Source organism: Oncorhynchus clarkii, chromosome 19, assembly GCF_045791955.1.
Source record: "Oncorhynchus clarkii lewisi isolate Uvic-CL-2024 chromosome 19, UVic_Ocla_1.0, whole genome shotgun sequence".
Classification (NCBI taxonomy): Eukaryota; Metazoa; Chordata; class Actinopteri; order Salmoniformes; family Salmonidae; genus Oncorhynchus; species Oncorhynchus clarkii.
In genome coordinates this window covers 41,832,849-41,846,720 of record NC_092165.1, presented here as the reverse complement: position 1 = coordinate 41,846,720, position 13,872 = coordinate 41,832,849, and the positions used below count along the sequence as shown (strand labels likewise).

At 43.7% G+C, this 13,872-nt stretch overlaps 1 protein-coding gene across 2 annotated transcripts in view; it reads right to left on the bottom strand.

The window, feature by feature from the left end:
* LOC139375218 (tubulin tyrosine ligase-like family, member 5) overlaps window positions 1–13,872 on the bottom strand; it is a 91,079-nt gene that overhangs the window by 68,849 nt on the left and 8,358 nt on the right. For both annotated transcript variants that reach the window (XM_071116809.1, XM_071116810.1), the window contains exons 8-12: window positions 12,246–12,315; window positions 12,055–12,139; window positions 10,736–10,837; window positions 10,397–10,488; window positions 9,943–10,050 (exon numbers count right to left, since the gene is read on the bottom strand). In XM_071116809.1, the coding sequence (XP_070972910.1) occupies window positions 9,943–10,050; window positions 10,397–10,488; window positions 10,736–10,837; window positions 12,055–12,139; window positions 12,246–12,315 (457 nt within the window). The remainder of the gene's footprint in view (window positions 1–9,942; window positions 10,051–10,396; window positions 10,489–10,735; window positions 10,838–12,054; window positions 12,140–12,245; window positions 12,316–13,872) is intronic.

Sequence of the window (13,872 nt, the reverse complement as noted above, 5' to 3'; positions counted from 1 at the left end):
TCCACCACTCTCATTGGTCAAATAGCCCTTACACAGCCTGGAGGTGTGTTGGGTCATTGTCCTGTTGAGCAACAATTCATAATCCCACTAAGCGCAAACCAGATGGGATGGCGTATCACTGAAGAATGCTGAGGTAGCCATGCTGGTTAAGTGTGCCTTGAATTCTAAATAAATCACAGATGGTGTCACCAGCAAAGCACCCCGGCAAAATTTGACTCAGGCTAAAGGACAGATTTCCACTGGTCTAATGTTCATTACTTGTGTTTCTTGGCCCAAGCAAGTCTCTTCGTTATTTTGGTGTCCTTTAGTTGTGGTTTCTTTGCAGCAATTCGACCATGAAGGCCTGATTCACGCAGTCTCCTCTGAACAGTTGATGTTTGGATGTCCGGAATGACTAACCTTCATGTCTTAAAGTAATGATGGATTGTCGTTTCTCTTTGCTTAATTCAGCTGTTCTTGCCATAATATGGACTTTTACCAGATAGGGCCTCCTGTATACCACCCCTACTGTACCTTGTCACAACACAACTGATTGGCTCAAACGCAATAAGGAAAGAAATTCCACAAATGAGCTGTTTTGACTGGTAGTGTAGGTAGAGGTAAAGTGACTAGCAGCAGCGTATGTGGGTAGTGTGAAAGTGTATGGCATCAGTATGCATGTTCGTGCGTGTGGGCGTATGTGTCTGTGTGTTGGGGTATCAGTGGAAGTACACTGCATATACAAAACATTACAATGACAGACTGACCAAGTGAAAGCTATGATTACGTATGAATGTCACTTGTTAAATACACTTGAAAATCAATGTAGATGAAGGGGAGGAGACAGGTTAAAGAATTATTTTTAAGCCTTGAGACATGGATTGTGTGTGCGTGTGTAAGTTTGCGCGCGCGTGTGCCACTGAGAGTGAATAGGCAAGACAAAAGACGTATGTGCCTTTGAACGGGATATGGTAGTAGGTTCCAGGCGCACCGGTTTGTGTAAAGAACTGCAATGCTGCTGGGTTTTTCACACTAAATGGTTTCCTATGTGTATCAAGAATGGTCCACCACGCAAAGGACATCCAGCCAAATTGACAACTGTGGGAAGCATTTGGGGCAATATGGGCAAGCATCCCTGCAGAACACTTTTGACACCTTGTACTTTCGACACCAGTGATGTACTGGGCCACACGCACTACCCTCTGTAGCGCCTTGCGGTTGGATGCCAAGCAGTTGACATACCAAGCGGTGATGCAGCCAGTCAAGATTCTCTCGATGGTGCAGCTGTAGAACTTTGAGGATCTGAGGACCCATGCCAAATCTTTTCAGCCTCATGAGGGGGAAGAGGCGTTGTCGTGCCCGCTTCACGACCATGTTGGTGTTTGGACCATGATAAATCCTTAATGATATGGACACCGAGGACCTTGAAGCTCTCGACCTGCTCCACTACAGCACCATCGATGTGAATGGGGGCATGCCCGGCCCTCCGTTTCCTGGCATCGACGATCAGCTCCATTGTCTTACTGAAGACGAGGGAGAGGTTGTCTTGGCACCACACTGCCAGGTCTTTGACCTCCTCCCTCATCATCAACAGTGATCAGGTTTACCACCGTTGTGTCATCAGCAAACTTAATGGTGTTGTTGGAGTCGTGCGCAGTCGTGGATGAACAGGGAGTACAGGAGGGGACTAAGCACGCACACCTGGGGGGCCCCCGTGTTGTTGTATACCCTCAACACCTTGGGGCAGCCCGTCAGGAAGTCCAGGAACCAGTTGCAGAGGGAGGTGTTCAGTCCCAAGGACCTTAGCTTAGTAATGAGCTGAGGGCTCTATGGTGTTGAACACTGAGATGTAGTCAATGAACCGCATTCTAATGTAGGTGTAGAGTCTGTGGATCTGTTGATCTGTTGGGGCGGTATGCAAACTGGAGTGGGTCCAGGGTGTCTGGGATGATGGTCTTGATGTGAGCCGTGACTTTCAATGCATTTCATGGCTACAGATGTGAGTGCTATCTATGGTCATTTAGACAGGTTACCTTGGTGTTCTTGGGCACAGGGACAATGGAGGTCTGCTTGAAACATATAACAGACCGTTGTCCGGAACAGCTCATGCTCTCACGAGTGATTCAGTGTTGCTTAACTCGAAGCGAGCATAGAAGTAATTTAGCTCGTCTGGTAGGCTCGTGTCATTGGGAAGCTCTCGGCTGTGCTTCCCTTTGTAGTCTGTAATACTTTTCAAGCCCTGCCACATTCGACGAGCATCAGAGCTGGTGTAGTAGGATTCAATCTTAGTCCTGTATTGATGCTTTGCCTGTTTGATGGTTCGTCGGAGGGCATAGCGGGATTTCTTAAAAGCGTCCGGGTTAGCTCCTTGAAAGCGGCAGCTCTAGCCTTTAGTTCAGCGCGGATGGTGCCTATAATCCATGACTTCTGGTTGGGATATGTACAGTACGTACGGTAACTGTGGGGACTACAGTGCCTTGCGAAAGTATTCGGCCCCCTTGAACTTTGCGACCTTTTGCCACATTTCAGGCTTCAAACATAAAGATATAAAACTGTATTTTTTTGTGAAGAATCAACAACAAGTGGGACACAATCATGAAGTGGAACGACATTTATTGGATATTTCAAACTTTTTTAACAAATCAAAAACTGAAAAATTGGGCGTGCAAAATTATTCAGCCCCTTTACTTTCAGTGCAGCAAAAGTCTCCGTATAAATGCACCTGCACTGTGATAGTCTCAGAGGTCCGTTAAAAGCGCAGAGAGCATCATGAAGAACAAGGAACACACCAGGCAGGTCCGAGATACTGTTGTGAAGAAGTTTAAAGCCGTATTTAGATACAAAAATATTTCCCAAGCTTTAAACATCCCAAGGAGCACTGTGCAAGCGATAATATTGAAATGGAAGGAGTATCAGACCACTGTAAATCTACCAAGACCTGGCCGTCCCTCTAAACTTTCAGCTCATACAAGGAGAAGACTGATCAGAGATGCAGCCAAGAGGCCCATGATCACTCTGGATGAACTGCAGAGATCTACAGCTGAGGTGGGAGACTCTGTCCATAGGACAACAATCAGTCGTATATTGCACAAATCTGGCCTTTATGGAAGAGTGGCAAGAAGAAAGCCATTTCTTAAAGATATCCATAAAAAGTGTTGGTTAAAGTTTGCCACAAGCCACCTGGGAGACACACCAAACATGTGGAAGAAGGTGCTCTGGTCAGATGAAACCAAAATTGAACTTTTTGGCAACAATGCAAAACGTTATGTTTGGCGTAAAAGCAACACAGCTGAACACACCATCCCCACTGTCAAACATGGTGGTGGCAGCATCATGGTTTGGGCCTGCTTTTCTTCAGCAGGGACAGGGAAGATGGTTAAAATTGATGGGAAGATGGATGGAGCCAAATACAGGACCATTCTGGAAGAAAACCTGATGGAGTCTACAAAAGACCTGAGACTGGGACGGAGATTTGTCTTCCAACAAGACAATGATCCAAAACATAAAGCAAAATCTACAATGGAATGGTTCAAAAATAAACATATCCAGGTGTTAGAATGGCCAAGTCAAAGTCCAGACCTGAATCCAATCGAGAATCTGTGGAAAGAACTGAAAACTGCTGTTCACAAATGCTCTCCATCCAACCTCACTGAGCTCGAGCTGTTTTGCAAGGAGGAATGGGAAAAAATGTTAGTCTCTCGATGTGCAAAACTGATAGAGACATACCCCAAGCGACTTACAGCTGTAATCGCAGCAAAAGGTGGCGCTACAAAGTATTAACTTAAGGGGGCTGAATAATTTTGCACACCCAATTTTTCATTTTTTGATTTGTTAAAAAAGTTTGAAATATCCAATAAATGTCGTTCCACTTCATGATTGTGTCCCACTTGTTGTTGATTCTTCACAAAAAAATACAGTTTTATATCTTTATGTTTGAAGCCTGAAATGTGGCAAAAGGTCGCAAAGTTCAAGGGGGCCGGATACTTTCGCAAGGCACTGTATGTCGTGGATGCACTTATTAATGAAGCCGGGGACTGATGTGGTAAACTCCGATGCCATCGGATGAATCACGGAACATATTCCCGTCTGTGCTAGCGAAGCAGTCCTGTGGGTTAGCATTTGTTTCATCGGGCCACTTCCGAATTAAGCGTTTTAAATGGTACTTCCTGTTTCTGCTTGTAAACAGGAATTATGAGGATAGAGTTATGGTCAGATTAGCCAAATGGAGGGAGAGGGAGAGCTTTGTACACATCTCTGTGTGTGGAGTAAAGGTGGTCTTGAGTTATTTTTTTCCTCTCTAGTTGCACAGGTGACATGCTGGTAGAAATTAGGTAAAACAGATTTGAATTTTCCTGCATTAAAATCACTGGCCACTAGGAGTGCTGCCTCTGGATGAGCATTTTCTTATTGGCTTATGGCCCTATATAGCTGGTTGAGTGCGATCTTAGTACCAGCATAGGTTTGTGGTGATAAATATACAGCTACGAAAAATATATATTAACTCTTGGTAAATAGCATGGTTAACAGCTTATCATGAGGTACTCTAATTCAGGTGAGTAGAACCTTGGAGACTTCCTTAATATTAGAGATTGTGCACCAGTTGTTAAAAGACACACACACCCCCGCCCTTGAGTTTACGAGACGCTGCCGTTCTGTCGTTGCATAGAAGTTAGATTTATATTAACCATGCTCTCATTTATCCAGGACTCCGTGAAGCATAGGACATTACAGTTCTTCAGGACCAGTTTGTTCTCCAGTGATTGTACATTCACCAATAGAACAAAAGGGTAGAGGTGGTATATTCACTCGCCGCCGTAGTTTCATCAGGGTGCCCCCACATCGGCCTCTACATCGTTGTATTTTCCTCTTGTGAGTGTAAAGGATTAGGGCCTGGTCCGGGTGAGCATTGTGTCCTGAATTATTTTTATTTATTTAATTTTTTCTCCACAATTTCGTGGTATCCAATTGTTAGTAGCTACTATCTTGTCTCACCACTACAACTCCCGTAAGGGCTCAGGAGAGATGAAGGCCAAAAGTCATGCGTCCTCCGATACACAACCCAACCAAGCCGCACTGCTTCTTAACACAGCGCGCATCCAACACGGAAGCCAGCCGCACCAATGTGTCGGAGCAAACACCGTGCACCTGGCGACCTTGGTTAGCGTGCACTGCACCCGGCCCGCCACAGGAGTCACTGGTGCGCGATGAGACAAGGATATCCCTACCGGCCAAGCCCTCCCTAACCCGGACGACGCTAGGCCAATTGTGCGTCGCCCCACGGACCTCCCGGTCGCGGCCGGTTGCGACAGAGCCTGGGCGCGAACCCAGAGTCTCTGGCGGCACAGCCCTTAACCACTGCGCCACCCGGGAGGCCCTGTCCTGAATTCTTCATCCAAATCGAGGTTAGTGACCGCTGTTTTGATGTCCAGAAGCTCTTTTCTGTCATAGGAAACAATGGCGGAAACATTATGTACAAAAAAAATTCAGATCAGCACAAACAAACAAAATAGCATAATTGGTCAGGAGGCCATTATATACACTATAAAATGTTCATGCCATTATATACACACACACACTATAAAATCCTTCTTCCACATTGGGCTGGTGTTGCTCAGTCAATATTGTACCACAAAATTTGTCTACATGGTGATCTCAGTTTAAACCACACCTCAGTCAGAAAAGGTCCCCCTCTAGGCCTAGCTGAAGAGAAGCAAATGATTATGACGGAGCAAATTATTGATAGACCCTGAACTCCAACCGAGCTAAGTTTGGAAAGTTAGGGAAGTATTTTCCAAGTGTGAGGGACCTGGCGACTCAGACACATATATATATTCCACTCCATCGTCAGCTTGGCAGAGAGCGACACAATAAAAGGCCTTTTACTGAGCGGTCAGGGAGTTCCCTGTGTACAAACTCATCCATTCTCTCCCACCCTCGCTCTCCTTCCTTCACGGTTATAAAACAGCCATTTCACCACAGCGCGACGGGGCTAGGAGCCCTGTGGAAGCCCTCCTCACCACCACTCCCTCACACTGCTCTGCCTGGGGGGAGTCCATCAGCTTAGCCCACTTCCCCCAGAGAAAAGCCAGTCTTTTACAGGGACAGGGCACTGGGCAAAGCTCTGGCCGTAATGACAGGGAAAAATCTGCTTAATGGCTCTTCAAAAGAAAAGTCAGTTTTGAGAAGAGGCCAGAAGTTGTTGTTTTCAAAGTGGTCGTAGCGCAAGTTGTTTATTCTAGTGTTAAAGGTCAACATCAGTGTTAATACAGAGAACCATGCTATGTTATGTTCACACAGTTGTTGGCAGAGGAGTGACATTACAGTGCAAGTCAAGTTTTATAATAAACAAATCTATATTCAGTCATTCCATTGTTTGTATATTTACTTATTTTCGACAAGGGTCTCCCTATCCTCTTCTTCATGGTTTTCTGACAATAGTAAATGGCAGCATGAGACTTCCGAAGTCTCTGAGATTCTAACTTCTTCAAGAGTCGGCTAATTTATCTTCGCTTGTAAAATATTTATTTAACTGACTTGCCTAGTTAAATAAAGGTGAAGAACAAACTCTTTACAATGAGGGCCTATTGGGGAACAGTTTTGTTCAGTGAACTGTTTTGTTCAGGGGCAGAACAACAGATTTTTACCTTGTCAGCTCGGGGATATGATCCAGCAACCTTTCGATTACTGGCCCAATGCTCTAACCACTAGGCTACCTGCCGCCCCTAAATATGACACGTACGAAAGATCTAAATGATTTCCAACTCATCCATATCCTTTTTAAACTTGAGCAAAGTCATTCATCATGTCATTGCTAGGGGTCAAGGGGCTTGCTAAACTCGTGTTAAAGTGGAATTGATCCAAAATGTGACAATGCAGTCCTTAGCCAAGGCCTGTAACATTAGTAGCAGAACCAATCTGTCTTTGGGTAAGGATTGGACACTAAAAGCCAAACAGTAGTTGCTAAGCAGAATGCAGGGATTTTCTTTTCCATTCACTGACACAGAGAGAGAGAGAGAGAGAGACCGAGAGAGAGAGAGAGAGAGAGCACCATAAAACAAGTATTAGGGAACAGAGAAGGGGAATAAATTGTTTGAGCCCGGAGTGCCTCAGTGGTACCACAACAACGGAAGAAAGAGAGAAAACAAAGAAAGCCTCTCCACTTCGCCAGCCCCCGACAAGCAGACTCCATGTGCCGCGCATTTTCCCCCAATTAGGAGCAGACGCTGCTGCTGCCCCATGAGCCCCTGGAGCCGGCAGCCGCTCGCGCCGAGACGCGTTTGTTCTGTTGCTCGACCGCTGCCTGGGAGTGCCGTTAACGCAGCCACAGAGAAACCACAACAGACATAACACAGCGAGAGAGGAGAACATCCACAACACCCATTAAACGAGGGAGGGAAATAAATAAATGAAGAAGAAGTGATGCGAAGATCAAGAAGAGTGTTTTTTACTATTGGATGGGCTCAGTTGGAAACTCCATCACAAGAGACAGCGCCAGAACAATGATCTCCCCACCCCGGCCATGCAGTTCATGGGCCCCACAATAACAACAACAACATAAAGCATCTTCTTGAAGTGGGTTTCATTGTTACTTATCACAAATTGGATTATTGCAGCATTTTCAAATAAATCACTTAAATTGACATTGTAAATCCAGAGAAACAGAGAGGAGCAACAAGTTTGATGCCAAAGGCACGAAGACGCCCTGAATGCAATAAAATAAAAACTGCTGTATCTCCATGGGTAACACAAAAAAGCACTATGATAATAATGAGCAGCTCAAAACATAGGCTAAATCCAGTGATTTGCAAAGAATTTCATAATAACCATATATCATCCTCATCGTAAAATCCCTATTTTTGGGACAGTAAAGTGTTTGATTTACGGACAAATGTAGGACTAAAAGTTGTTTATAAACTATTGCTGATTCCACACTATGTAGTAGATATGAGAGATGTTCTGTGGAATACATGAGCAGTTAGTGGAATGTTTTGTGTTGAACAAAATAAGCCTTTGGCTTGGCTAGATCAGATCTCAGTCAAAACATGTCTTAATCAGCATCTCTCAGTAAAAAGCCTATCCATTAATCATAAGGCATAGTGGTAAAGAGAGCAGCATGGGTGGCATCCTCCCCCAACACACAACTCACCAAGGCAAGTTAGAAGGGGAAAAAAATGGTTGTTTTTACTCTTTCCCACATCTGAGACAGAGTATTAAAGGATTTTGTTACAGTAGGCTCGTTAAGATAGGCAGAGCAAATTGTGCAAAAAGCGCAAATCCCATTTGAAAACAATAAACATTGTATTAAAGACACTAAAAAGGCTTGGAATAGTTTGCTGCAAATTAAGATTACAACCCGCTTTATGGCCATGTGTGGCTGTGGTCCAGAAGTGGCAGAGATTGCATGTTAACTCCGAACAATAGGCCCTATTTTAGGGACGCATACACCGCCCTCATTATCCACAATTATTTAAACGGATACATCACAGCCTACTAATGTTTTCCTTCTAATTGGTGCATGGCAACATTGCTGGATCATTTCAGAGCATGAATTAACATTGAATTCATGTTTGGGAGATTGTGGGAGGAGGAGAGGAAGGCAGAGAGAGGAGAAGGACGTCGACAGGAGCTGAGAGAGCTGTGGTTTGGGTTGAAATTATTTACGAGAGAAGATAAAGCACACAGTGATACTGGACTCCCTGAAGCAGAGGCAGGCCTGGCCTCCCAGCAGTCATGTTTTATACTGGCTCATACAGTACATGTCTCCACAGACACTCAGTCACATATTTAAAAAGCAACAGGCCCACCTTGAGAGGAGGATGAGAACAGAGGTAGCAGGACGAGGGTGATCCTCTGGAATTGTCAGGACTAGAGTTGTCACTGTCTTCCTTTGGAAATTGTCTCCAGCAGACACTTAATTTTATAATTAACTAGCTTGAGGCGATCTGAAGACAACAAAATTACACCACATTAGACGGTAAACTGATATCACAAAGGGTAATGGGCATGTTTATTAGTCAACTGGCTTTGTGTATAGAACAAAATAGATGGGCCTACTTGCCTGTGTACAGTGTGTGTGTGTGCGTGTGTATGCTCACAAGGTTGTGTGTAAGTTCATTGGTGTGTCAACATCCATTCATGTCCTGTTCTCTCACTCTACTGTCATCTTTCCCTAAAATGACTCATTTCCATCAGGCAAGTACGAAGGCAGGATTAAGGCATGCCGCCCTGGCCCCACCTCATCCCACAAACACCTTCATCTGAACATTTCACACCCTGGGCCCGTCTGCCTGTTAAGCCCTGTGGTGATGCCTGCCGATCGGGGCACAGATATTATCTCTACACAAGCGATGCTCAGATAACATGCTTTTTGCCCTGGTACACAGCCCCTACAGCCCAAACAATCACAAGTCAGGGTCTATTATGTCTACAGTGGCCTGTCAAAAGTGCAGCCAGGGCTCTCTACTTTTCTAACCAGTGAGAGCACAAAGCAAAGAGAGACAGAGTTACAGACAAGAACAGGAAGAGAACGGGAGACAGAGAGAGAGACAGCGTGCAAGAACGAAAAGGAGACAGAAGGCAGAGGATGCTCAGCAGACCTGGCTGCAGTCAAACCCCAGGTCTCGGAGAGAACGCCAGCGAGAGAGGGAAGACAATTAGTGCCAACACTAACATCAGTAATGGCTCCAAAATGGAGTTCACGCGAGCCTGGTGCTACACAGGAGCAGCCAAGAAAACAGTCACCCTAAATCAGACAGACCTGAATGGCAACAGAAAAAAGGAAACAAATTCCTGCTTCGGTCAACAAGCTGACTCCAAAACCATCCGGACTGTCAGAGAGCAGGACGGATTTGGGAATGTCTGTAGTCTGCACCGAAGAAATGAAGGAGAAAATGAAAGGGTATGGAATACTACATATTCAAAGATCGAGCATCAACAAGGCAAGAGTGTGGCAGACAATCTTACCGAAGCAGTTGTTCCTGTGGGGCACAAACATCTTGCAGGCAGTGGCTATCTGCAGCTCAGCGCTCAACACAGCCTTAATCACCAGGTCCTCCACCTGGCTCATCAGCACTGGAAAACACAGAAACAGAGAGAAGGGTGACACCCAGTCTGAGACCTGCCATAGGTTAGTCTAGTCTACTTTACACACAGGACCCTAAAGAACGTTACACTGGACACAAATTGGCTAGAATATCTCAACATCTTTAACACAATCTGTGGTTACAGGTTGACGTGTAGATTCTGCCCTACTGAGCATTTTGACAGAAAAGGGTGGGGATCTGGGTGTAAGATTAAATCCGGTTCAACTACAGTAACATTTCTTTGACTGTGCATGGACAATAGCATGGACATTCTGAGCCAGGAGAGGGTGGAGGGGAGGAGGTTCAAAGGAGAGTGAAGAGTTTAGACTACTCACATGTGGTGTCTTTTCCCTCCTGCTTCAAATACCGCAGCATTGCACTCATGCTCCATTTGTTCCCATAATCCTCCACTTCAGGGTCATCACAACTGAAAAGGAAGAAAATAAATATAATGGTCTGGCTTTTTCCAAAACAGTTCATGCTATAATGTTGAAAAGATAGTCATTAGAAAACCAAAGTGGGAATCTATCTACCATCTGAAAATACCATTCAAAAACCAAAACGTGTATGATTTGCTGTTTTCCCAATTCTATGCACCGTCAATAAGCTACATATTAACTTAGAGATTCCTGAAGGAGAATAGAAGTGATTGTTCTCTGCAGATCCCAGGTTACCTGACATAGTCGCTGCTTTTCTTGTTCACGCTGTAGTTGGTGAGATGCATGAACTGGTTCTTGATGCTCTTTGTGCCACAGTCATACTTCACGGTGGCAAACCTGTAGGAAGAGTTTTGGTTCAATTAAACAATTTCCAAAAACACAACTTACAGAGGATGCACAAAAAGTTACTATACAGTACTTACAGCAATTAATATGATTGACCTTTGACAGCATTAGAGGGTCTATTAGTAAAGGAGATATGTTCCCCATACTGTACTATGTATTAAAGAGGATTGACACCACATGTGGAATATTGAGAATTCCTTGGCATACAGCAAGTACCCGAATCTAGTCAAACCAAATGGAATGTCAAAGATTAAAGTGGTATTCGCAATTCAGCCAGGATTAATTGCCCTCCATTAATAATCAAGCACGGTCTGCGCTAAACAGCCCTGTGCATTTGTGTTTGATTGCCTCACGCATTGCAGCACATCCATCAAGCCTAGCCGAGATGAGCCAATCAGTATGCATCATCTACCCATCGCTGCCCCCAACCCCACATGAGCCCAGACGATCTTAATGATGAATGAATACAGTATTACAGCAGGCTCCAGGTAAAGACACAGGAAAATTGTTGATCTAATATGATAATAAGAAAATAACTAAATGTTGCAAATAGCATTGCGGCTGTGGGACACTCATTTTAAGTCTGTCACTGCAGATTTACATCTGAGACTCATAAGATAATTACAGCACAATATCATTCATGTTTAATAAATCTGTAAAACAATTTGAAACAGAGATCTGTCTCCCTGCTTATCAGGGTCCAAGTCTGAGCAAAGAGCATTTGATTATCTCATTGGACCATGGAGACAATGGAGAGCTTTGTTTGAAAGCCCCACCAAACCGTACTACTCATCAGTGGCAGATATAAACGTTTAGACCGCCCTCTACTGGTCGTTGCATGGTAACTTCCTAACTACAGTTGATACTTTTCTTCACTACTTTCATGAGGACAGGAAATAATTCCAAAGCCACTATCCAACATGGACCCTTTTGACCCAATACACACTTCAATGACCTTGCTAATGGAGATTAGATATCCCATATATAATCATTGGTGGCAGGTAGCCTAGCAGTTAAGGGCGTTGGGCCAGTAACCAAAAGGTCGCCGTTTCGAATCCTCAAGCTGACTAGGTGAAAAATATGTCGATGTGCCCTTGAGCAACGCTTTTAACCCTAAATGTTCCTGGATGAGAGCTTCTGCTAAATGATTCAAATGTAACTGGACATTGTTTGCATAACACAAAGTAAAGATCCAGTACACAGCTCACCTGGCCAGGCCCTCCTCATAGAGATAGATAGTGAGTGGATCATATGATGTCACCAGCACATACAACCGCACATCAAACTTGAAGTCTGCAAAAAATGTATTAAACATACATACAAAATGACTGCTTTTCTAACTACTGTCTTCATCTGCATAAGTAACTGATTTGACAACACTTGAAGGGGAAAAACTCACCGTCAATCAGTAATGGGTTATTGATGTATCGAGAAACTAAGATGTTCTCATCCATTGGAATCTGGGTAGGCTTTGTAGGATAAGGATCATACGTTAGGCTAAATAACACATCAATCATTAGATTACACATACAGTGAGCTCCAAAAGCATTTGACAGTGACACATTGAAATTATACAATGACTATGGGAGGTTAAAGTGCAGACTGTCAGCTTTAATGAGGGTATTTTCTGCCATACAGGGTGAACCGTTTAGAAATTACAGCACTTTGTACATAGTCTTCCCCCCCCCCCCCCATTTTAGTGGACCAAAGGTATAGGGACAAATTCACTTGTGTATTAAAGTAGTCAAAAGTAAAGTATTTTGTCCCATATTCCTAGCACGCAATGATTACACCAAGCTTGTTGGAAGCATTGCTCTTTTTTTTGGTTGCGTTTCAGATTATTTTGTGCCCAATAGAAATGAATGGTAAATAATGTATTGTGTCATTTTGGAGTCCATTTTATCGTAAATAAGAATAGAATATGTTTCTAAACACTAAACATGCTACCATGACTGCTGATAGTTCTGAATGAATCGTGAATAATGATGGGAGAGAAAGTTAGACACAGATGCACAAACATCATAACCCCAAGACATGCTGATATTTATGCGGCTGTAACTTTCTCACTCATCATTAGTCACGATTCATTCAGGAGTACAGAGCCAAAGTACAGAACCAAAACAAAAACATTTGTCACTGTTCCAATACTTTTGGAGCTCACTGTATAATGCACCAGGTCCAGTTTGATCAAGTCAGACACATGAAATTGGCCATTCAAAGAGAAAACCCATCCTGTACAGCAGTCTATCAGAGGAGTGGGGTCATTTATGAGTCTGAAATGTGTTGCAGGTGTTGAAGCCGGGATAGGGGTGAGGGAGGTGGAGAGCTACTAACCGTCGGGCTGGCTACAGTTCAGAGAAAACCCCCAAAATGAACATCCTTCTTTCTAAATATCACCCTGACATTCTTTCCACTGTTTCATAAAAATACCTCAGAAGAAAAAGCATGTTTATAGGTTGTCCAAGTCAGAGAACCTTCTGGAGCTCTTCCAAAGCCTTGAAGTGTGTGATTTACTCAACAGCGCTTAATGTCTATGACACACATTGTTTTATACTTAATTTTTCAACAGAATCCACCCCCTCCCGCAAGTAACTGCCATATTGTTTCATTTACAACCTGAGATCCCTCAGGCTAGTATCCCCACGTAGCCTTAAGGTGAGTGTATCTACACTTTACAGTGCATTTGGACACGATTCAGAACCCTTTACTTTTTCTACATTTTTTTACGTTACAGCCTTATTCTAATATGTATTAAATAAATAGAAAATCCTCCACATTCTACACACAATACCCCATAATGACAAGGTGAAACAAGGTTCATACATTTTTTTGCAAATCTATTAAAAAGAAAAAAACAGAAATACCTTAATTACATAGGTATTCAGACTCTTTGCTATCAGACTCGAAATTGAGCTCCTGTTTCCCTTGATCATCCTTGAGATGTTACTACAACTTGATTGGAGTCCACCTGTGGTAAATTCAATTGATTTGACATGATTTGGAAAGGCACACACCTGTCTATAAGG